Below are 24,712 nucleotides of genomic sequence, written 5' to 3'. Positions count from 1 at the left end.
GCAAAGAAATCGTACAGTAGCGCAATTGTAGCCCGTATTTTTCTTAGCACAAAAAACCAGTCGTAATACGCATCGTTGATTTCGCTAAAAAAGTTTTCGAATAAAGTAGCCAAACTTCATAAACACACCATATTGATTTCTTTAGGCAATTTTGTTGGGACCCTTCTTAAAACGCAAACATTTTTAAAAGTCCTTAAAAGAATTACAAATTTTAAGTTTTGTATAATTTTTTATTAGTTATTTTCTACACTGATCAGAGTGAAACCAACCAAATATACTTAAACGTGTCTTATTCAAGTTTTACAATGAAAAATATCTTCATTTTTCAATTCAAGAGTTCATTTTAAATAATTATCTAGGCGTGACTACGTCACTACCCCACTCAATCAAAGGCAGGTATTTTTGACAATATGTGGCACTGAACGCGAATCATTGAAGTGATGAGCGACAACGTTACCGTTGTTAAAATTTACGAAGACTTTAATTTATTAGGTATGTAATTTTTGACATATTTTCAACTTTATTTCAAGGCTTTGGTTGCAGAACCGTCATAAAATACTGGTCGTTTTCCTTCAGACCTAGCTTTCAACTTATTGTTATTTAAGGGAACGAAAAGCTAAAAAATAATATCATGGAAGTACAAAAAAATTAGAACCCTTCCTTGTTTATGAAATATCAGGTTGTTTGAGGGCAATTTTTAGTTTCCTTATTACAGAAAAATATTTGCTGTAACTCTTAATGGGGCAGTCCGATATAACCCGATAAAGTGAGCTTTGAGTTGAACGGGAGTCTAAGATCTGTCAGGATGCTTTGGCTCGCTAAAGACGCATAGAACCGAGTAAAGCAATACAAAAATATCACAAGCGAGTCCCATTGATCACTTCAGAGACTTTATATTGCCAAATTCTTGGCTCGGTGAATAAGCTGAACATTCACAGTTTTGCTGTGTTTCAGGAACTAATTGTGGAGTACCCTGTGCAGACCTCATCAAATTCTATGAGTTGATCATGCTGAACTTTACCCGGGAGTTACCAATTTATTCTTGCTCTGAAGCTCATAATAATAAACCGATACCTATATCCATTTCCTGAGGAAATGACTTCCATTTCACCGCGTAGGAACTAACATGCATGCTGTCTAGCATTAAGAGAAGGAAATTAATATGGAGTTTTTAGGTTTCATGATTTGATTATGTAGAAATACGCCATTAACGACAAGAAAAAGGTAAGCAATTCAGAAGGTATGGAACTGTTTAGCGAGCATGCTTAGTTTTAAACCGGAAGTGTCAATAAAGCATTAAATGAAGGCTGGCAAATTGTCCAAACGACTAAAAAGGAATAAAAATTTGCGCCTATCTAATTAGTTAAAATCTCCTGTTCTTCATCCGTATGTTATTCATAAACGTACAAAACTTGTAATGTAAAGATTAAAAGAATGTAAGTTCTACGGACAGTCAATTGCGAAAATGATTGTATACTTTTGAGAATATATGGAGACAAATGCGTCCAATTTGCCTTTTGTTCAGGAATTTGCTTAGGGATAATTACATACTGACAGTTTAATCATTTCAACAATATAGAAAAAAATTAAATTTTGCTGTAATGTAATTTTAATTTTTTAGCTTCGCAAGATACAACTAATAGGTACCCCGACAAATTTTAGGTGTTATACTCAAGAGACCTTATATTTGTGTTTAACGACCTTATATTAACGGCAATCATATATCCAGCCCTCATCACTGAAGATTTCGTAGCTACAATAATATCCTTGAAATCTGTTCAGTTTTTATCAATAATATTAAACGGAATCAAATTTCTTTTCTATTTTTGACCATCTATTGATTCAGGAGTAAAGTTACAAATGCTATCATTTCAGGGCGTACAATCCAGCTGCATCGTTGTCCAAATTTTAACATTACAACGTTTGTTACGAGGCATTCGCGTTATGCAGATACGAACCGTGTCAATGGTTAAGATGATATTGGAAATAAGTCAGTAATTCGAAGAAATGCATTTACAAGAAGGAAAAAAGCTCAGATGTGCAGCCATTATAATTGTTTCGCATCCACTCTCTGTTCGCACCCAATGCATACAGGAGATTTTCTCAGAGTCAGTGGCTATTCTAGAAACGACCAAGTAGTTGTGCAGCAACTACTCATTTTTCTCATTTGGTTCTTAGGATCATGACAGTCTCTGGCGAGTGGAACTGATGAATGCATCATTCTTGTCTAAATTGGTTTTAGGTTGTGGTAGGTAAGACTCAAGTCAGTTATAGCTTATACTTCAATGCAATCAGTTCGCTTGCTATGATTTCCAATTCATAGTGATTCAACGATATGCAAACTAAAGTGGAATTGAATCTTCAACAGGTGCACATATACCGGAAATACTACCCAGACAAATTATTGCGGCTGTTGCAGCCTTGAATATGACGACGCAAGTGCAGTATTTTGTCCGATGCTCTACGGAGCGACTGGTCAACCGAATACTGCTGCATCCTGTTTGCCAAATAACGAAGTTCTGCCATTACTTATGTACTCCGCCGTTCCAAACATAGGGGTAGCCAGGCATCATTCAGGTCCAGGATGGCGGACCTTTTATATGAATATTGGAGTACAGTCGAGGAATCGCTTCTAGAGTTTTGGTATATGACCATCACTCCGGTCTTCGATGAGATCAATGATATTGTGAGCCAGTACGATTTCCTTCCGCTGCTAGGAGTATGTTTATGGCACGTCGATCTAGTTGTTGTGCCTACACTCACCAGGTTCGTATTTAGTTTGGCTGTGTGTTTTTTAATATGGGGGCGTCTAAGGGTAATTGTGGCTAGTGTTCACATAGGATGGATCAGCAAGGCTATTGCCACTACTAATACGTTGTATTCAACCAAAAAGTGCTTAATTCTAGGTTTAGACGATATGACACCGATGTGCATTTTTTATTAATTGGTTGCTTTGCAAACAAATTAGTGGAAAATACCTGAACTAAAAAATCTGCTGGATGCTTGAAGAACCTACGAGACGAGATAAGCAAGATTAGTTAGTTCTAATTGAATATGCATAATTTGGACCTAATATCAGTGGTCCGTCCTTTCGAACGAGTTGCGCCAAAGACTTTATGGAGTCAAAGTACGTAAGACCGTATAAGGATATAGAATGCTTTACAGCGAAACGCGTAACACCATACAGCACGCACTTATTGATTCACATATCAACCTTTTTGAATTATTGGGAATAAATATTCTAAATCTGTCATTAATTTACGGCGAACTTGTCTTGAAGATTTTCTAGTTAGATAGTTAATCAGTAATAGGTCAGGCTTTTTGTGCTCATCTTTTCTGTTTCGTCTTCTTCTGAAGTTTATGCTGAAGAATTCCCCAGTGTTGCAAATACGATAAAGCAGGGTTTTGATATGATGCACCTTGTGTTCATTGCGATTTCATGGGAGCTGGGTTGACCGCCAATAAACGTAGGATTTAATGTTATAAAAAAAACTGTTAAAGCTGTCGTTTGCCTTTTGCAGCCGCCACCTTATGTACGTCCTTAACATTTTTACGAATTAGTAATGTTATGTATCCTTAAAGGTCCTCAATTGCGCCTTACAGTAGTTGTGGCATATAATGGCTTGAAAATCCTTTTGCGTGTTGCTTCTGCGAGCTAGTGGATAAATTCGTGGAAGATATGTAAAATACAATATTCGCTTAGCGGGCAAAAAACCACCAGAAACATAGAACTGGCAGCTTAGTGCTAGACAATTATTATTTGTTCACTTTATTCAACTACAATGTTTTAGATGTGCGCATATGAGAGGTAGAGTACATTAAAAAGTTATAATAGTATTGTTTAATAAGGACTAGAAGCTTACAGTTCCCTATCTGGGCGTCAAGAGCGTTTAAAATCGGTGGAGCAAGAAATAATGGTTTCAAACAAAAGGAGTTAATCGCCGCTGTCCCGAGGCGATCTTTGCTTATCTAATCGAATGTACGTGATGGTTTGTTAAAAGTATCACCCTACTACTATATTTCAGAGTGTTTGCGTTTCTTTCGGTAGTTGCTGCAAGCTACCCTTCGTACCTTGAGGCGGAGAATTTCGAGGGGCCAATGGGGAAGCTGTCACACAACATTGTGGGAACTTTATTTAGATACGAGACTTCAATGGATGCAATGTTCTGCATATTGAACTTTGTGTACAAGGGCATTATACTCGAGGCGCGTATGGGAACGAAGCGTTTCTTCAATATGGTCTGTAAATACCTCATCAAAAACTTTTGCCTTTTCTTGTATTTGCGGCGTGTTCTTCGCAAATCAAACTCGAATATGCTTTTCAGTATTTTCAGTACGGGGCCACTAACATTTTAATTGTTAAAAACAGAGTATATTTTGAATTCTTCATGGACAAACATGAAGAACCCTTTGAAACAGTGGTGAGCTATGGTAGATAAGAAGAGTTTTTTAGAATGCGAAACGCTAGGTGATGAAGTGAAACCAAATTTACGAGGAAGCGCAGCTCAGGAAAGCGAAAGTTCACTGTGTTAGAGGTCATAGAGGTTTTTGAGAATCTGTAAAAGAGCGAAGTGGCGTGTTTGGACAGTAAGTACCCAAGAAGCGCTGTTGTTTTGAATATCTGCATGCTGGCACTTCATCCTTTTAGTAGAAATAAGGTTCTCTTCTAGCTATTCCAAAAGAGAGGAGTGAGTCAAGCTCATCCTCGTAACGGCGTAAAATGTCAAGAGGAGCGTTTGCTACAAGAAGCTCGCTAGTCTGTTGACCAAGCATGTTTGGCTTCTTAGGGAACAGCGAAACAATTCCGAAAGAAACATGGGTTTCGAAGACAACGTTGAACGATTATAGCCTTCTAGCCTCTAATAAAATTAAGGCGCGCACTCGGTAAGCCACTGAGCACTTTGTACATGCTGTGTGTTCATTTAAACACACCATGTACAAAGTGCACAGTCAGTTGTGCGCCTAGAAATTAATCCTGCATACCCTGGCGTTGCATACCCTGGCGTATGTAGGTGTTCAATGGAGCGTGTTTTCCAGGTAGACTGCAACCTCACAGGAAAACAAGATAGGATAGATAAACGAACGCCAAAATGAAGTTTCAGGTAGTTGGGGTTAGTTGTCTCTTATAGGATGCTGCTTTCAGTAAATCAACAGGTTCTGGTATCTCGAGCTATCAATCCTCTAATAATCCTGCTTTTATCTTGCATATCATAGATGTCGAAGAGCCCTGGTACCGTCACACGTAATTAAATTCCTAAGCCAACCTTTTTCTCGATAGTGTGTGTTCAATTAAAAAAAAGCTCTGGTTACAGCCTGCTGGGTAAATCGAATATGAGAGGATCATAAAGATAATTGAGTAACCCGAGCATGAAAATACAGTCGGCCTTCGTGAGTACGCATGCCAAGAAAGAATTACTTCTATGCTAGGTTACCGTTGCTCATCACACGTCCGAGATCCCGGTTTGAGCTTCTGGCAAAAGACGTCTTTCTTGAGAAGCAAGAGTTCACTGAATAATTGGTATTTTTTTTTAATACGGAGGCGTCAAGAGATAATGGTTAAGAAGTCGAATTAGTTTTGTTACTAACACAACAATTGACACCTATTACCACAAATTATATATAGATGCGCTTTCACAACCCAAACAAGGGATGTATACACAATAGGTGTGGGGAGATTTGTAAAATATACAATACAGCCAGCTGTCTCTTAGTATCATTCCTAAAGAACCTGGCTCTTGATTAGCCTTTACTAAACATGTATTTGAAAGATTACATAGTAGAATAAATAGGCAAGCAATCAGGTAGTCTAATTTATCAATTACTTGTTATTGCTGTTTTTTACGTCACGTAAATGCATGATAGATGCTGTTAGTCAAATACCAGGTCGTTCTTAGCTCTCATGTAGCATATTGTTGTCTCCAACGAGATTTCACATAACCAATTTTTCTTATCTCTAACTGGAAATGTCGTTGGCGTAAGAGACCATACTGTATTATATTGCTTTACAATGTGTCTTAGCTGCAATGTTAATATAGAAATACCACGTTCTCAACACAGAACACTTATCGAAAATGTAGCATGCGACTCTGATAGTTGACAGGGTTTAACACAGTCATTGAGTTACCTTGAAATCTTTTGGTTGTCTTCAGTTATTTCTACTCGCACTTGCTATTGGAGTCCTGAAAAGCGCTCTCGAACAAGCCGGTATGTCGCTGATTGGAGGGATCTACCCGCTGCTTCTTAGTCTCAAGGTTTGATGTTATTTAGCATTTTTTAAAACCAGCCACTGGCTATTCTGTTCATTTTGTAACCAATTAGTCTTCAATTTTTTTGGGCAAACTTTTTACAATTCTCCTGTTTTGATGATAGTTTAAGTATATATAAATAGATCAGAATAGATAATAACGTTAGGGCTTAGCGCTTATTCAGCTCTAATTTCTAACGCATGTACTTTACATGAACATCAGTAACTAGGTTGTTAAGAGTGAATCAGAACTGAGTAACTTTTGAACTATCCTACGCTTGCGAACACAATTAGACTGGTAAACACTCCAGTTTTAAAAATGTGTGAGTGAAAACTGGTCGAGTTTACTAAATAGAAAAACATATGTTAAACTCGAAAATCAACGCTCAGTGGTGAAGTTTCTTTTCTTGAAGGTCACAGTGCTGCAGAAATTAATTGAAAATTGGTAAAGATATTCGGCAAGGAGACAATTAGCGATGGTGCAGACGTTTAAAGAGCGCGTTAAAGATCAACAAGGAGGTTTCAGTACTCGAGAAGAATAACTGCCCTAGTTGGAAGTTTTTCATGACTGCAGAGCTTGGAATCCAAGAGCTCTATTAGTCAAAACTAGTATTTCATAGTTGCCGAAATATAATCCAAACATTGAAAATGTGAAAACTGAGTAAAAAATGGGTACCCCGCGAATTAACTCCAGAACGGATGGAAATGCGTGTGATGTACGAAACGTACAATTGGGGAATTTCAATCAATATAAGAGCCTAAAACAGTTTAACCGCTACTGCCAGCTAGAGAGGGACTAGGCGGAAGAATAGCTTCGTTTTGGAGAAAAAGAATTTAATGATAGTTTCATGTTGGTTCAGACGAAAGGTGATGGTAGCTCTTGTAATAAAATCAGAAGCATCTGCTATTATGAGATACTCGCCGCAAATTGGACAATTAATGCAGGCGGCTGTCTAGACCGTAGGCTTGACAGTCGAAGACACGATTACTTGATGACAGCGCCATCTTTAATTGCCATGCATCAGTTATTTCTTTGATTGAACAAAGGAATATATAACATTGGCTTGTTCTCTTGATCTAAGTCCTTATGATTACGGGGCTTTCGATGCTCTGAAAGAGCTGTCGGCGAGAAAGCATATCATGTCATCGACTTACTGTCGAAGCTATAGAGAAAGATATTACATAAGAGAACATGTTGGTGGGTACGTGGCTGTTTCGAATGTGCCAGAATGCTGGGACGAGCGTATAAAAAATAAGAGTACCTCAAGCACATTTTTAATTATATTCTAGCTGAACTTGTTTGATTTGAGAAGTTAGTCGATTTAAAAGTACGTCGAGTTTACTTGCAACAGCGTAACATATATATGTATATATACAAAAACTAAGACGCACCCTTCTTTGTGTTAAAATTTTGTGCTTAGATCACTTTTAAGCATACAAGTTATATAGTAGCATCTTGAAAAGCAAACAGCCAAGCGTAGATGATAAAGGCTAAAAACAGATACAACTCAAATATTAATTAATTCGGGAAAAACTATTTTGCTCATCACTTATTTCTCTCATTATATTTTATCATAAACTACACCCTATTTTTAAACATCGTCATTTTCGAGTGAAATTGAAAAAATTATCACTATCTTATGTGTGTAATGCATCCAGAAAAATGTAACATGTTATAAAAATATAAATATATCACATGCACTATCTTTGTTCCGTTTGCTGTTGTAATGTATATTATATATAACTGAATTTCTCGATGCCGATGGGGTATGGTCTGACGGATAATATTACAGGTGATTATTAACTACACGTGTTTGTTTCATCACCCAGTCCGGTACCCTATATTCCATCCGTTCCTTGTACGGAGGCTGCGATTCCTCGAGTATTTCATCGCACTTATTCGCACGCGCAGCCCTCAGGTATAGCTCAGGTATACTCAGATCCGTTTAGTATGCATGTATATATGCCACTGTGAATATATTAGATTGTCGTAAGCAAATCCGGCGGACTCTGAAGTTGAGAAACTTTTAAACTGCACGCCGCTGTAGGCTAAATTTAGCTGATAAATACTATAGTTTTCTGAAAACTTGTGAGCTAAGGCTGGTTCGGGTTTACTTTAGGAGAAATGAGTTTAGAAGGGAAATATTTATTGGTCTCAAAAGTCGACGCTAAGTTTTTCCTTATTAAAGGCCACAGTGCTGCGGAATTTGATCTAAAATTGGTGAAGACATAAGGCCGTAGGCGAAAACACATACAAATGTTTCGAGTGCGAAGATTGGGGTGTTAAAGGCCAGCAAGGAGGCAATCAGATGTTGAGACCCAAACAACAGAACGCATTGCCGCAATCGAAGTGTTCCATGAATCAGGGTTCTATAGGCCAAAACTGCTATCTTAGTAACATGCGATAGAATTGTAGCCCTGAAATAAAAAAATATACTGAAAATACGTCGCCTTGGAGAGAAATACTTAGGCGGCAGTGGCAGGTTCGGACGTAAGGTAACGGAATTGCAGTGGGCATCAAGGGCACCCGCTGTCATGAGATGCCCGCCGAAAATCTTCGCTGCTATCTGAGTTCCTTAATAGACTTATCGATCGTTCACAAAATAATGGAAAGCTCGCAGTCCAGTTACTTTATGACAACGCCACGCCTCACCATGTCTCAATTACTTCATGAAGTGAGTAAAGGAATATCCAACGTTCGCTTTAACGCCTTATTCTTTTGTTGTATGGCAGTGTGATTGCGGGACTTTTTATTCCCTGGAACGAAGTGCAACAATATCCCGCTACCGTTTTACTCTGAGAATCTATGAAGAGAAATTGGGAGCACGGATAGTAGATATTTGACTCTCCAGAAGCTACCAGAGTACTAAGATTAAATGCCTCAAGAAATCAAGAAGAATTATTCTAACACATAAAAATTAGTTTTAGCATACCTAGTTTAAAAATTATTCAATTTCACAGTCCGCCGGATTCGACAAAAAGTCCACTTTCTCCAATTATCGAAATCATGAAAAATCTAATGAATACAGAAACCATACGTGTAGCGAAAATCATACTACGGTCGAAGTAACTGAATGATCATAAGTTAGTTTTTGTTGTTTTATGGTGAAACTGCGCAATAATAATAATATAAAACTGCTGTCTAGGATGTTCTCGTAGGCGTCGGCGCAGGCACGACGTTGATTGTGTGCTTGAATGATCCGAAAAGCTTAATTCATCCATTGCTTGGCGAGGACGGCAGCAAGGTTACTGCTATCACGGCAACGAAACTGATCTTCCGTGGACACTCTGGTGGAATCTATCGATTTGTGAAATCTGTAACGCCTGATGTTATCACAAGTTTGTGGCTGGCATTTGTGCTAGTCAGTTACAATCTCGAACGCGAGTCTTTACCTGAAGCTATAGAACCGTTTTGGGTACTTGAAACCTTCAATCCGGAGTTTCCGATTACTTGGCTGTTACCGACAACGGGCGTCACAGGTATAAACCATCTTTTCTACCTGCTATTTTTGGTGTATCGAACGCCAGCGACGTTCCGCTCAGCCTTTAAAGACTTCAACGCGTCTCTCCTCTGTTTCTTTTCGGTATTGCCGCTATCGAGGCTATGCGGTTTGATGTTAGCTAACACCGCAAAAGAATGTGAGATGTTCGATCTGTATTGCCTTGATTTCCCTAGAAGAATCTCTGACTCGTGTACTGTTTTAGTGGCAGCCAACACGTTCGCTGAAATCATTCTACTCGCGCCCGACAATGCAGGAAAATTTATATGCAGGATTCTTTTAGAGATGGCAATGATTTGGAAGTTTTTTCCGGATATTTACATAATTGAGCTAATCGGGGCATACGGTGCAAGTGGCTTCCTTGCATGTCTCAGCCTGATTATCGACAAGCATCGAGATTATCTCGCAGATCCTCTAACAGGAACTCGTAAGGCGGATGTTTTGGTAAGAAAAAATCCTCGACGACAACTGGGATCGGTTACCGAGTCAAGCCCATCGGTAACTCCCCCCGAAGATTTGACCCCGCCCGTAACTGTCTCAAACCCGCCCGCATCTGGCGGACGGATCATAGGCGTCATGAAAGCTACCGTATCTGCCCTTTCGGTCGTTGTATCGTAGCGTGCGTCTCCATTGCAAAAGACAGCCTATTTTCACAAAGCGAGCCTTAAGAACCGCCGGTGACTGTTCGTTCACAGCCTTTACTTAAAAGCTGATGTTACCTAGCTGTCGATGTTATCGTGAAGATTATTCCAGAAGAACTTCATAGTTTATAGGCTAAAACCAATGAAATGGGACACTGGCAGTATAAGAATAGAACTTCGGTGGCATAAAATCGACCGTAAGCCTGTTAATTTATATAATGTATAGTTTTATAATAAATAAATTGATTTTTTAAAACGCGTTACTACCTGTGACAGTGAGTTAAAACCTTTAAGAAGTATGTCAATTGCAGATATAGAACTATGCTATACTGTATATACTGTATAAGATGCTGTAGAATTAGAGATTTCATGCAACGTATATAAATATTTTTTCGACTTTATGGCCATTCCATGCTGTTATGTACGTTGAAGGTTAACACACGTGATGTTTCATATCTCGCCCCATTATTTTAATATTCTCTCAGTAAAAACCATATTCGATAGTAATAGGCGATCTAAAAATTATATAAGTCAACGCATTGTATAGAAGGAAGCTCCTGCATTACACCAACCGGCCTCATGATTAGGGAAGTGGACTACATGTTTATGATGACAAAGATCTCGCTTGGCGTCATTTAGATGTCATCTATTAAGAATAAATAACAAGGGCATTAAGCAATTTGCTTAATGCCCTTGTTAATCGAGGAAGTTTGAAAGTACTTTAATGATTGCCTTGTTTTTTGTAGCTTTTTCATTCAATTTCTCGCTCAATTTGAATACGGAGTTTGTCTGTCTAGATGTTTTTATCGATATCGATCTAACTTACAAATATTATAGATGGCTGGGCTGAGTTTCCTAGTAATGGGTAAAATTAAAAATATGCTGGGTCGTTAGCTTGCTTTGTTTACCTCGATGCTTATATCTAATTCTAATAAATAACACATAGATTTTCTTCAGGTTTATAAAATATTTATAGCTTTCGTTGAAGATGTTTCTTTAGAAGACCTTTTCGAGAAAAATGTCGGTGTCTGCCTTAGCAGGGTCATTGACGAAGACGATTACCCCTAACTACATGAACATGAAGCCCGAGGCCATCTTTGTAAGCATATTGCGATTGCATAACCATACCAAACGTTTCCGAGAGGTATATGTTTCCGGAATAGGCGACATAAAGAAAAGATCCTGCTGTATGTTCAGATTTCGGGTGATTACTGTTCGAGGTCTTGCAGTTTACTTGTTGTATCTAATTTGGCGCTTGCAATGGTATTTAAAATGACAGGCACGATTCAGTGATTTTGAACGGTTGGATAACACCGGCAAATTTTGTTAAATATCATTTGAAATACTCGCTGGTCACGACATATTTCTGTGCTTTCATTAGAGATACCAGTTTCGTGTTCATGCCAAATAAATGAGATTCAGGTCCCGTATGAAGTTAGGCCAGGCGTTCTCTACGCTCGCATTAAAGTTCGAAAGAACCGTTCAGCCAGATGTGAACACTGTGAAAAATAGCTTCGTTAGAATCTAAGTGCTGAGAGAACTGGTAGTTGTTTAAAGAGGCGTTACTCAAATCGTGCTCTTCATCGATGGTGTAGTGTTCACGCCGAGTTTTGATGATCTTAGAATTAGGTGTGCAGTTTCCTAATGCAGCATCAACAGGTATCTCCTTCAGAAGCTTAGCTCAGGGTCAGTGAACTTTTCGGAATTTTGTAAAATAAACGGACTAGGCTAGTAGCATGTGTCTTTACCTCAAGCATTAGTTCAGCATAAATAAGCCTGCGTCCCAACTTAGCGTCCACAATCCTATCCACGCCATTTACAGGCAATACTTCCCAAGCTAACTGTACCGGCTCTGTTACTCTGGCTGCTAAACAGATGAATTAAACTCATAAAGAGATTATTAACGCCATGAGACGGAGCGGTGAGCCAATTCAAAATACTCCTCTATTTGATTAATTCCGTCTCTCTTCCGTAATCTCGCCATTGGTTAGATACTATTGAATCTATTGGTATGAGGTTGCTTTGCAAGCACGCTTAGCAGGCATGCAGTAGTTTTCCACACATCTGTCGAGAACCAGCTCATATTCTTTTTAAGCCGATCGTATTACTAAGGGCAAAAATCTTTTGGCAGGCTGCAACGTTTTTTGATGAACGGCAGAGCAATCTTAAAGCACTAGTAAAGCACTTCATGGATCCACTCCGTGATGCCAGTATACGGATGATAATGGCTGGTGTTCTTTATGTAATATAATGATTTCGTGTTAATCTGTGGCGAAAATATCATTACATTTGCTATAATTGTTTACAGTAATATTGATAATTATAGAAATAAAAATACCAGAAATTATATTCAAAGCTCCATTCAAGCATTCCTAATTAAGTGAAGCAACAGTGCGAAACGCGAGGTATAGCATCTTTCTGATGTCTAAGAATGTTCAATATTCGATGCGAAACAAGCGATCCGAGATGAATGGCAATCAGAGGTACTTCCGGTGCGATAATGACTTTTGATTGTAATTAATATTTGTCATTCGCCCATTTTCTATACTTGAGCTTTGCAAACATCACACAATATGTAATAAAGATTGAGAAACGCTCTGACATAAAACATTTTACTTTGAATTATAATTTTCTTAAAAAATCTTCTACAAAGAGTCAAACTCAGCATATATATATATATATATATATATATCTGATAAAAGTTTGCACTAAGGATATTTAGCGCGAGTTTGATTTTGATTTTTCATTGGGAGCACATTATGGTTTCGACCAATGAGAAGCGATATTTATACTACAACATAAGAAATAAAAGAATAGGATAAGGATTTATTGATTTATTTAAGGATTTAAAATCCAAACCGTTAAAATTGAAAATAATTTCAACATTCTTGCAGAAATATTTTTGTGATAATTTCGACTTCAAGAAAGTTTGGGAAGTTGAAAGCTCAAATGTTTTATTTCTTAGAAAATCAGATCACTGGAACGTACACTCAACAATTCTTGTAACTCGTAAAGTTTATTGCATTATGTAAACGAGATGGACAACGTTTAAATAATGGGTACGATGTATATGGCTTATATTGTTGGCTTTTTTAAAATGCTTTAGCTAGAATTGTACTTTTCAAAGAAAATAGAACTTTTTCTATTGATATTATAAGTCTTTTTTAGCAACTAATTCATTCACATAATGATGAGGTATAAGACCTAATGATAGGCTTATTTACCTGTGAAACTCTATTTAACTATTGAAGGCAATGGTTGACACGGTTAATTAAACACTGGTGTATCAATAAAAAGTAGGAAACAATTATATACTTAGGAAAAATATAATTCGTTTAGATATATTTTTAAAAGTACGTCATGAGTACTAACTTCTATTTGAAGTTAGTACTCATGAGGTACTCATATAAAGATGACTTAGAGTCATCTTTTGAGTAGCAAGCCGTTCATATTCAATATTATCTGATATTTGAGCTAAATTTTACTCGCGTGCGTTCACATATCCGTGGATTTACCTGATTTTTGTAAAAATTTAACAAGAAACACAGTGAGTGAAAACAGGCGGCCAATTCAAAATTATTAGGTATGATTTTATCTTTTTCTGTGTACGAAATTAGGTCCATACGTTTTCAAACGGTGCTTAGACGTACAATCGCGGAGTAATGCAGGCAAATTGCTACAAGATAAGGAGAGCATTTTTAATACTTTTATACTTTTATGCAAGCAATATAAAACGGCTACCAAAGAATAATATAAAAACTATAAAATAAGACGTTTTATGTTGTGACAAAATATCAGGCACTGGAAAAAAATATGTAAAACAAAACAAAAACAGGTTATTTTTTTCTATCCATCATCTGCATGTATTTTTAACGCTATTGACAGCGCAGTATGTCGAATGGGTTGAAACTGAAATATGATTATAATGAATACCTTGTCACGTTGATACACTTATCTTTGACACGATTATGTGCTATTTAAGAAAAGTTTTTTTTTTTTATCACCGCTAAAAATTGCTCAGTACTATTCAAATGCTGTGCCTAGTCATTTGAATATACGCTTGGAAACCCTACTTACTGGGTTTAACAAGCTTTCCGTGTTAGCATGTTTATCTATCACGGTGCACAAGAAAGTCCTCTAAACATTTAAAGCAGAATATGTTGGACTAACAGGACGAGAATTCTTGACGCGATTTTATCGTGTAGCAAAATAGTGCACGAAGTCTAGATTTAAAATACGTATTGATTATTCCTTGCCCCCTACAGTTATAACATATAGGATTTTGCCAAGCTCAGCTCAGACGTGCCGCCTATCCTATTCGGTCAAGTGAGCTAACGTTGTTTTGTGTGATTCGAATTGGAATCAAAATTTTCCCTAGTTTTAAGAGTAGTACATGAGATTCAAACGTGTAGAAGTACTTAGATAGCAAAACAAGCAGCGAGCATGTTCAGCTGAAGCGATTTCACGGAAATTAAAATTCCCTGACTAGTTGCAAGCGCTCAATTAGGAAATGCTCATAAACTTGAGTTTCTTGTTGTATTAAATATCCACTACTTATTAGCTCGTTTCTAGAATACTCAGCTCAACCGTAGAAACATAAGTCATTACATGAACATCTCATAGTATAGATGCTACAAACTTTACCAGCAGCCTAAATGCTACATATTTCAGTAAATGAAAACAGTTAATTTTTTGAAAAATTTAAACATTTCATTATATCCGGCTCTAACTGAATCAGTTGGTAGGAGCAGAACTTCCTAAATAATAAGTGAATTGTACAAGTAGCTAATTGTATTACTTAATAACGTGGAGTTCAGTTGAAATTTTTATTGTAACATTATTCAAGTAAACAAAGATTTAGAGGTTGAAAAAACTCGACTGAGTATAGGTAGTCGATGTCGTGTAGATTTACGCATCAGATTAGGCAGCTATCCTTCTTTGGCATAAAGACCTCCTTTCGATGTCAGACATACTCATGGAATCAGTCCGCTACAACACATATCGTTACACGTCTTTCTAAACTACTTGAGTTCAATTATGACGATAAGCACAGCTGAATAAAAAGTTTTACAAATCGACAATTATGTTTGCCAAGAGTAATGTAAATCTTCCATGAGGCGCGACGAGAGGTTCTGAATAAGCCTAGACGGTTCGGCTGCCCCTTTTGTCCGCGTAGGGCAGCTATCACAAAATGTTGCAATATATATACGTATGTAGTCTTGGAATAGCCAACTAACAGGTCAGATTTTTATATTGCTTTTGAGGGCTGGCCGTCCGTGGCTTATGGTTTAGATTCAACCGAATGTGTCGCTCTAGTCCGGCTACACCACAGATAGTGAAGATATTTGATATGCACTTCTTGTTTGATGTCGCCGTATTACAGACCTGTCTTTATTAGGAATCTATTATGTGCCTCCTCGCGCAGGAGGGCGCAATATCCATGGTGACTATGAAGTACCCCAAACACGATAACACTTTTTACCATGAGATTCCGTAGTATAAAGCTTTGATGTCGGACGGAACGATCTGACTGTCGAGACATTTCATCATTTCTTTTATTCTGTCCACAATGAAAAACGGCATTGCTCATCGTAGAAGCCAATATTTCCTGTGCGCAAGTATTTGTCGGTGAACATAGCTAAAATTGCCTTAGGGTTATTATAGTAGCCTGAAACAATAGTAAGGCCTTGTACCCACAATTCACTGCTGGCAACGCTTCTTTGCTGTCAACGTCGGAGACCTTGATCGAAAAATTCCACGAACATGAAGCTCAAGGCCCTCTTTGTATTGTGCAACTATAGTGCACATCTCCGAGAGAACGTATATGTTAATGAAATAGGCAACATGAGGAAAAGATTCTTTCATACGTTTGACAAATGTCTCTTGAGCAATTAATCTCTCGGTCCGGAGTCCTTGCAACCTAACCTTTGACGTTCACAATGGCATTTAGGAACCGTTAAATGATATCGGCGAATTTTCCCAGATTTTCCTTGAGATATTCGCTGGCAACAACGATCTTCTATGCCTAATTTGGAGCTATAAACATCCTCCTTAAAATAAAAAATACCCGATAAATACGATTAGGAGCTCGTCAAAGGTTTAGTAATGTCTGGGGTCCAACAGCTGTCGTAGAACGGGTATACGTTCGCAATAAACGTTTTCACAGTTTTAGAAAGATCCGTCGAGCCAGATATGAACGTCATGAAAAGTAGCGTCCCGTAGGGTCTGAATGCTGCCTCTACGGGCATCTCCTTGAGAATCCATCTCGCCTAGCTCAAGACGGGTTAGTGAATTCTGTGGTGTGACAAGTGAGCGCCTGCCGAATATAAGGGCCAGCATTTTAAGGCATGATCGTAGGCTACTCATAGCAGTAAAGGTGACTAGCAGGTCCTTACGCATGCCTTCATTCTAAATATATGCAGCAAGTTCCTCCACCTCACGGTTCTACTTTGCAGTACCAAGATACGATTACGAACTATTATTTTTTTCGTGTAATAACGTTCATACGATGGTTCAATGGCGATATTTGGCAATAATGCGTAACGGTCAGCGGATTTTACTGCTATCGGATTTCCGTAGTCGTGCGTAATAATAATGATAATCACGATAACAATGGCGATTGCGGAAAGATAAATGTACCAAATTTTTTTTCGGACCTTCACATGAATTGAATAAGAGTGTGAAATATCAATTATTTCGAACTTTCGTTTATCATTGCGAAAAAATACATTTAAAAGTGGATAGCAACCCCGACATACGGTACGATAATAACTTGTGGACATGTGATTGTAATCACCCTTTGATAATAGCTATTGCTATCGTATGTTTTCTATGCTTGGTCGTTTCAAACATCATAAAAATGAAGAAACCACTGTTTACCCACTGGATTATTTACAATGAAGCTTCATTCAATAAAAATGTATTAATTAAAAGTTTCATAAACGCTAGCCTTCCTTTCAGCTTTCATGAAGAGTAAAACTTAAAATAATTACAGTTGTTTGCGCAAACACGTATTTGAGCAAAATTCATACATTGTGAAGCGCATCATTGATTCAAACAGTGGAAATCGGAACGAGATACGGCCATATATGCTGAACCCCCCATTGCAGATTATGACATAATAATAAACAAAAAAAAAAAGAAACAGGCAAAGGTCGACGTCAATAAACGTACGAGTGTGCGACAAAATTTGAAACAACAACAGAGAAAAACCCTATTATGCGCTTTCGTTTACCGAAATGCTATCGTGCAATTTGTTTTCCAATATTCTTTTTAGCAACTTTACAAGAGCACAATAAAGAGGTATTTTAAAAAGTTTGAAAGTCAGATTGTTGCAAAGTTTACCCAGCAAGTAATGTGTGTCGTAGCATTATGAAGATAGGATGTAAAATTTGTCACTTGTAAAATTTGTCACTGCCGACAAAAAGCAGATATAATTATATTTTTCAAGTAAAACATAATCAATCTTCCGAGCCCTTTTAGTAACTGACTCACAAATATATGAGGTGTAAGGCCTTGCGACGGGCTAATATCTTTGCGTGATGTCCGACATGCTTCATTAAATGGTCACTAATTATTACGAAAAAAATATGGAAAAGATCGTGCATTGTATTGTTCTCTGTGCGCAATATAAATTTCATAAATTATGAACAATGCTTGGTCATGTGGGAAAGATGACGATCTTGCTTTTCCATGGCTCGCTGCAAATGCCAGAATATACAACAGTGGTGAAATTTGTATACAATCATGAGAATACCTATATTATTATTATCTAAAAGCATTTTAGCTAAAAATACCCAAAATAGCAGAAGAATTACAGTATATGATGTATTGCACCATGATAAGGTACGAAATGAAGTGAAAAAAATCTCTCTTTTGCCGTTAGTGTATATGTTTTTTCAGCCTATTCAACACAGCGTTATATCAAACAAGTCGAAATAACATTATTATAATAAAAATTGTGATTGTCATTTTACTGCATTGTGCAGTATCTTGTTTATGTACTTATCTGTGTACTTCGAGATGATTATGTAATATTTCGAGAAACACTTTTTCAGAGAATGATCTTGTTCGGCATTGTTCGAGTGTTATGTTTCTTTCCTACGCCCATGGCACGTAGTGATTCTCGTAAGAAATAAACTTTCCAAGTTAGTAACATCTATAGTAGAATAAGTGTAATAAAATAAAAGAAACCATTTTTGTCAAAAATTTCATTTGATAAATATGTACCTTACGTGGCCCTGACGTCGTACTATAAGGGCTTCTCGTATTATTCATTAACTGAACTCTGTTAATAATTGATTCTATTATTTAATAACGTACTGTTTGGTTGAGCAAGGCAAGACGATTGCAAAGGTTAAAAAGAGCTTTGAAAGAGATCTTCGACATACCGACTGATCAAAAGGTGTGAGAGAAACTCGTGCATCACTCCACGTTGGAGCATGCTCTCCTGCGTTAGCAAGCGCTCCCCTGGCTAGGGGAATGCAATATTCTATTCGATCATATACACAACGACTAAATACGCACCCGGTATTTAGTCAGAATGTAATTGTGTAGCTTCGCCAAACCAAGGCAATGATTAGTTCTCCTAATTTAAGCGGCCGAAGTCCTCCACACATTATGACTCCATGCCGACATTGAATCTTCCGATTAGAATAATTTCGATCGTAGAAGAAAATGCGTCCTTTTTGAACGCAATGCTCGAGAGCTATTAGCTACAAAACATCTAACGGCATAGGGTTGAGTTGGGTTGCGTGTAAACGTTGAGAGGGTCACAATGTGCAATCGGCCAAAACCTGCGCCGTCTAAGGCTTTGCGCTCAATCTTAGCTGTCAGTGCGTAGCTGAGCAGAGCACTAAAAGGAACTCGTTTTCTTCTTATATTATTATATATTATTCTCGTCTGCCTTGACATAACCAGAACTGAACTTCGCATGGCAATTGACTATATCTATTCATCAAAGAAGTAAGCATTACTTCGAAATAAAAAAAATACAGTATAGTTACTAGAAGAAATTTACTCGACAATCTTTAACTAGTGCTCTAAGTAGCTAATACGATCTTCAGATTTATGCTTATGGCGTTTTGATAATTTATGATTCTTACAGGGGCATTTAGGGGAGACTGATCCGACGGACGGAGTTCTAACAAAGCAAATGTCAAACTCGTCCAACTGTTTCGAGGCCGTTATCATAACAGAAACGCATTTTCGGCGGCACACGAATTTCGCATTGGATTTTCGGTAAATATCGTATATCACATTAGTATGCACTGCTATGTTCTCATAATGGAATCCCTAAATTTCTCTAAATGAGCTTACATAACGTGGCCTCTGTAACTCCACCGTTCAGTCAAAAAGTAAACTAGTGGCTAAAAATAACACCTTGAAGATATATGTACAGTTATTGGTTTTTTACAAAGTTGCCGTCGTTTGAAAGGCGAGAGCTTGGACGATGCATAAAGGTAGAGATCAACCAACCCTTCTATCACGACTATGCTTATCCATCAAGCATGGGAATACGTAAAAACGTAACAGTAGCTTATACATGTATTGCGTACTCAATAGATGCACATCTTACACACTGGAGGGCATCGAATACATTTAGTCGCTAGTTCTATAATAGTTATGGTAAAAGAAGAATTCGAGGATCAAAAATAGTGCCACGTAATTTGCATCACAAAATACTCAAGGAGCAAGAGGAGTCAGACACTCCGCTGTTGATAGCGGTCGTCATGCTAATAGAGAACATATTGAGCATTGCCGGAAACAAAGCAGAATACCAGGCTAACGTTTAGTTGCTAGAATAGAAAACTACATTTTAATGGTGATGCTGACATTGGCGTGAATTAGACGATTTAGAGGAGTCTGACGATGCCCGCACGACTTCAGTCCACATGACTGTCTCTTGGTGCATTACGTGCTACACAATTTCGATTGGTACCACATATTAGGGAAACTGACGTCGGGGGAACCACGAAACGGCATGGGCAGGTTGTTCTATAATAAGCGACGTTATGATCATAAAATGTAATGGCAATGACTAAAAACCATTAGTGTATTCTATGTAAAAGAACCAGATAAAGATCCTATTAGACTCTGATATATAACATTATTTGGAGCTAGCTAACGAGGAATCAAATAAACCGATTTTATTTAATTGTATAACGTTTACACGGATCGCCTTGACTCACCGAAGTGTCCCTGTTGAAAACACCGCTTTTTCGGTATATTGCCTATGAATTTTCAACGACATATATGCGTATACGTATATTATGGTATCGCTGTTGACGGTGCACATTATTAATTCTTCTATTTATCAACTTCACCCGGTTAAAGAATAGGATATAAATAGCATATAAGCGAAACAATGTAATCAATGGTCAATACAGCTTCGAAGTGGTCGTGAGGACTCGTTTGTTTCAGTCTATGAGGCAGGATAATGTTTGCTCTTCGAATACGTCACCGACTATGCCGTTACGGGTCGACTAATAACACCAAAAACTCTGAAAGTGTTCGATTGACCAGGGTGATTCTGACTGAGGAAATAGTTCATTCAGGGTTTGACTAAGATGAGAAGCGTGACGTTTGACCTACTGTTTCGTTTAGCACTGTGTTTTCGAAGGTATTAGCTTCCTGCAATGCTTGTGCATTAACCCTACCTCTTACTATTTATTGAGGTGAACGGATTCTCTCTCCTAGTCTCTATCTATATAACTGTCGGTAGAACGGGGATTAACCAGACAGTAGTGCTAATATGCATTCTTGTGAGAATACTAACGTTCTGTCTAATAACGAAATGTTTTTTAATTAGCGCCTTCGGTCCTCATCTGTAAGGGTGGCAGTGAAGTAGCAGTTGGTTTATCTGGGCCGATACTGCAAGCCAACAAACCGTCGATTGTCCTACTCCTAGACCTGGTGAAAACTTTTGGCATACCCTACTGCACAGATGCACAGAAGGTATATTATAAAATCGAATCAATTTTTTGTGTTTGTTTTCCATTCGCCGTTTCATCATACCAAACGCCGACTAAAAAACTGTAAAGACATATTTTCGCATGCATAGGCCGACGCGATTCTAAGTTCAAATTCGCCGTATTTTGATACGATTGTCGAAAACAGAAGTTTGTCCCGCCATTTTTCGACATCTCTTAAATTTACATGCCACAGTTTCTGTTTAGTCATCCATTGGACGTAGGGCTAAACTAATAGCGACCCTGTCTGCCGTTCAGGAGAAATTATGCTCATTTTAACAATGCTGCGCTTATGTTAGGCTATCTGAACGGCTTTTAGATGTCAGTTATCTGTGAATGGTTTCCACTTTTATAAACACTTCAAAATAACGCTACAGATACCAGTTAAATGAACAATATCGTACAAGTTTCTTGATTTCGAGACGTCGAACGTAAGTCCTTATTTAAGTGTGTTTTTCGTCAATACGATTCCAATTGGTTACCTGTTTTTCTGCAAGTTGGAATTTAATTAAAAGCTTAAATAGGTACATAGCTCTCTATTGCAAACTACGAAAGAACTAGTAAATCGTCTAGAGATAAGGTTAGTTTTTAGGAGTTTAATCTCGTTAAGCTTCGTTTCTAGATTTTTGGCACGGTAGCATGTGGAGCTTAAGCCATGGTTTTCCCGAGTACCTCTCCTAACACTAGTCTGACTGTTGAGGTAACATTTTCGAAAAAATGCATTCTAACTACACCTATATAGAGCTATTATGTGGGATGAAAGTACCGTGGAAAGCTCCGCTTGATGTAATTGGATATAAAACAATTATATTTCCGAAGTAGACTTTACGCGCGATATGACTTTAATTCGTTCTCATTTCGATTCGTCACCTTGTATGACGCTCACTATTGTGTGACCTTAGCAGATTATAGCGGACGCTATGATTGTGTCAGCTGAATTAGTATGCTCGGTAACCGCTAGAGGGCCATGCTAAAGTCGGCAGCGAAAGTTGTAGACGGACATGGGTTAGCTAGAACAGGCATAAACAAGCCGTATGTTTCGCCTCGCAGGTGAGCAACACTGTGGTACGCTCATAGTGACGAAATGAAAAATGATCTTTTTACAAGAATGAACATGATCATGGCACAACTGGCTGAACTTATTCTACTCAAATGTTAACGCAAACACTTATATTACCTCTTACATAAAAAGATTTTTACCCCTTACGATAGTACTTCGTATCATGCTACTGCATTTCCCAGCGTCGAAGGAGGTTCTTACGAAGCTTGCTTTACTGATGAATATATGGTCGACATGTAAAATCAATTGTAGCTCGAGTCTTCGGTTTCGTTTTCTTTTCGTGGCAAGCTTCGCACCGTGGCGATCCTGATACACACCGACGATAAATATAAACAAGCCGATATTGCTCTCATGTAAATTATGAAGCATGGTAAGTTCGCCGGTGCTCTTATGTCGGCTAGTTCTGGGACCTTCGAGCTGAAGCATTTTATCGATTATCTAGTACGCTGGACAGAATATACGCAGATGTAATATCTACTTGCGAAGTAAATGGTATGTCTAATAGGATAGTCTATTCTAGTACACTGAAAAAAAATAGCAGTCCTACCAAGCCAGCAATTCCATTTTTCCAGTATAAAATTCAATTATTGTCTCGCAATTGTTAGAATTACTTCTGCCTGCCGCTTAAGAAGTTACTGAGGTTGAGCTCAAAACTATGCACAGGGACGGATCGCGCGGAGGAGTATTTGTAGATGTTTGTCGCGACAAACTTGATGAAGGGCACATGCCAGCTGCCACGCATAGTGTAGCTTTCGGCACTACGGATAGCAGTGAATACAGATGAACCATTTTGTTTGTATCGGTCAGGGCATACAGCTGGTGTTCGGGTTATGTCGTCTTCCCGTAATTTGTCGTCGTATGAATACGTAATAGCCTAATAGGCATATTTGTTGCCGGGCAAAGTTAATCGTATACGTGCCAACTATCGAAACAGTTTCCCGCGTAGCAAAACAGGGAAAAATGGCAGCTTAAGCGAAACTAACTGCCTCTCGCACAAAAGCTTTGTTTACGTATCAATATCGTTTCACCATTGTTCTTCGCGTGTTTGATATGGAGGATGATGCATTCGTGAAAATGCTGCGTCGTGGCAATAATGATGCTAAATTAGGTCGAGCCCTCACAATTGGCGAAATATTTTTCCTTAATGGAGAGGTATTTCTCTGTCATTTCGTCCTTCGTAACGCGTCAGCTCCAGTTCCTTCCGCATTTCCCACGTCTGAAAATAATACTGCACCAGCGTTATCCATGCTGATGTATCATCAAATGTACAAAAATATATCTATTATAAGCTATTAGGTTAAGGCTATTACAGAGTAGCTGACCGCTACTCGACGTTACTTCTATTTTAAATGTAGTGAGCCTTCTACCTCTACACAGGTCAAATGTGTTTTGAAAGAGTGTGTTTAATAACATTGTTTTATTTTTCAATCTTTTTGGCAACGTCGCTTAGTTTCAGGTATCAGAAACCCAGACGCCGCGCCAACGCATGTATTAGCAAAATGAACAAACAGCGACAATAGCATTTGCAGTAGATAAAATATAGATATGATTGAAAGTTTCAGATAAAAACAACGTTAACTTGAAAAGAAACGGGTTCACATTTCTTGAATTTAATTCTCATATGAACTCAACCATCCAAACATTATATGTTTTTACTTGCGGCGCACGTCATGCTGGGTAATATTTTAGTCAAAAAGAGAACCAACTATCGCCGAAAATGCGTCTCGTTTCGAACAAAACTCCTAACAGGGCGCCCGTCAAAGTCAAGATGAGATTCATAAATATCTTTGTAGTACTTGGATTTTCAGTCGGCCATCGATCGATTTGAGAAGTTTTCATGTGGCCTAGTTCTACCATTCAATAACCCGGCTATAATCAATAATCCGGGTAATTCGTACCCGGCCACGCTAATGTCCAATTAACGATGAACGGGACGGCAACACAAGCGTATACAGGTGCGCTTCACTCGTGAGAAAAAAACATTGTACATATACGAGGAGATTGTACATTAATTTTGCGAGAATATACTTTTCCGCTGATATCGGTTTATTAAGCCCTAAGGTCTCCGAATAGCTAAAAAGGAATGCTTTCTTCAGAAGCTTCAAGAGGAGTATCCGGAGGAGTCAAATTCAGCAAGTTGTGTCTGCAGTATTTTATCTTTTGGGCCTCTTTGGAGGCTTAGAATGACGGGACTGAGTTGAGCTGCTATTATTTGTTGATCGTATGTTTTGCTTGATTAATGTTAATGCTATATGGGGGCATATTCACCATACTTGGTCCAATGTATTGACTTTTGA

The 24,712-nt window shown here is 38.1% G+C and overlaps 1 protein-coding gene across 2 annotated transcripts; it reads left to right on the top strand.

Moving 5' to 3' along the window:
* The first annotated feature begins 271 nt into the window (after positions 1-271).
* LOC111270416 (uncharacterized) lies at positions 272-23,636 on the top strand. Of its 2 annotated transcripts, XM_022850644.2 has the most exons (6): positions 272-2,766; positions 4,026-4,239; positions 6,150-6,251; positions 8,038-8,163; positions 19,492-19,625; positions 21,196-23,636. In XM_022850644.2, exons 1-6 carry the CDS (start codon positions 2,585-2,587, stop codon positions 21,215-21,217), a joined length of 780 nt encoding a protein of 259 aa, XP_022706379.1. In that variant the 5' UTR covers positions 272-2,584; the 3' UTR covers positions 21,218-23,636. The 2 variants fall into 2 exon arrangements, with proteins under 2 accessions (XP_022706379.1, XP_022706371.1); XM_022850636.2 differs by lacking the exons at positions 19,492-19,625; positions 21,196-23,636 and adding an exon at positions 9,391-11,200.
* Positions 23,637-24,712: the final 1,076 nt, after the last annotated feature.

The sequence above is a fragment of the Varroa jacobsoni genome, unplaced genomic scaffold (assembly GCF_002532875.2).
Source record: "Varroa jacobsoni isolate VJ856 unplaced genomic scaffold, vjacob_1.0 scaffold_159, whole genome shotgun sequence".
Taxonomy (NCBI): Eukaryota; Metazoa; Arthropoda; class Arachnida; order Mesostigmata; family Varroidae; genus Varroa; species Varroa jacobsoni.
Note: the sequence above shows the minus strand (reverse complement) of the source record. Positions and strands in the feature narration are given on the sequence as shown.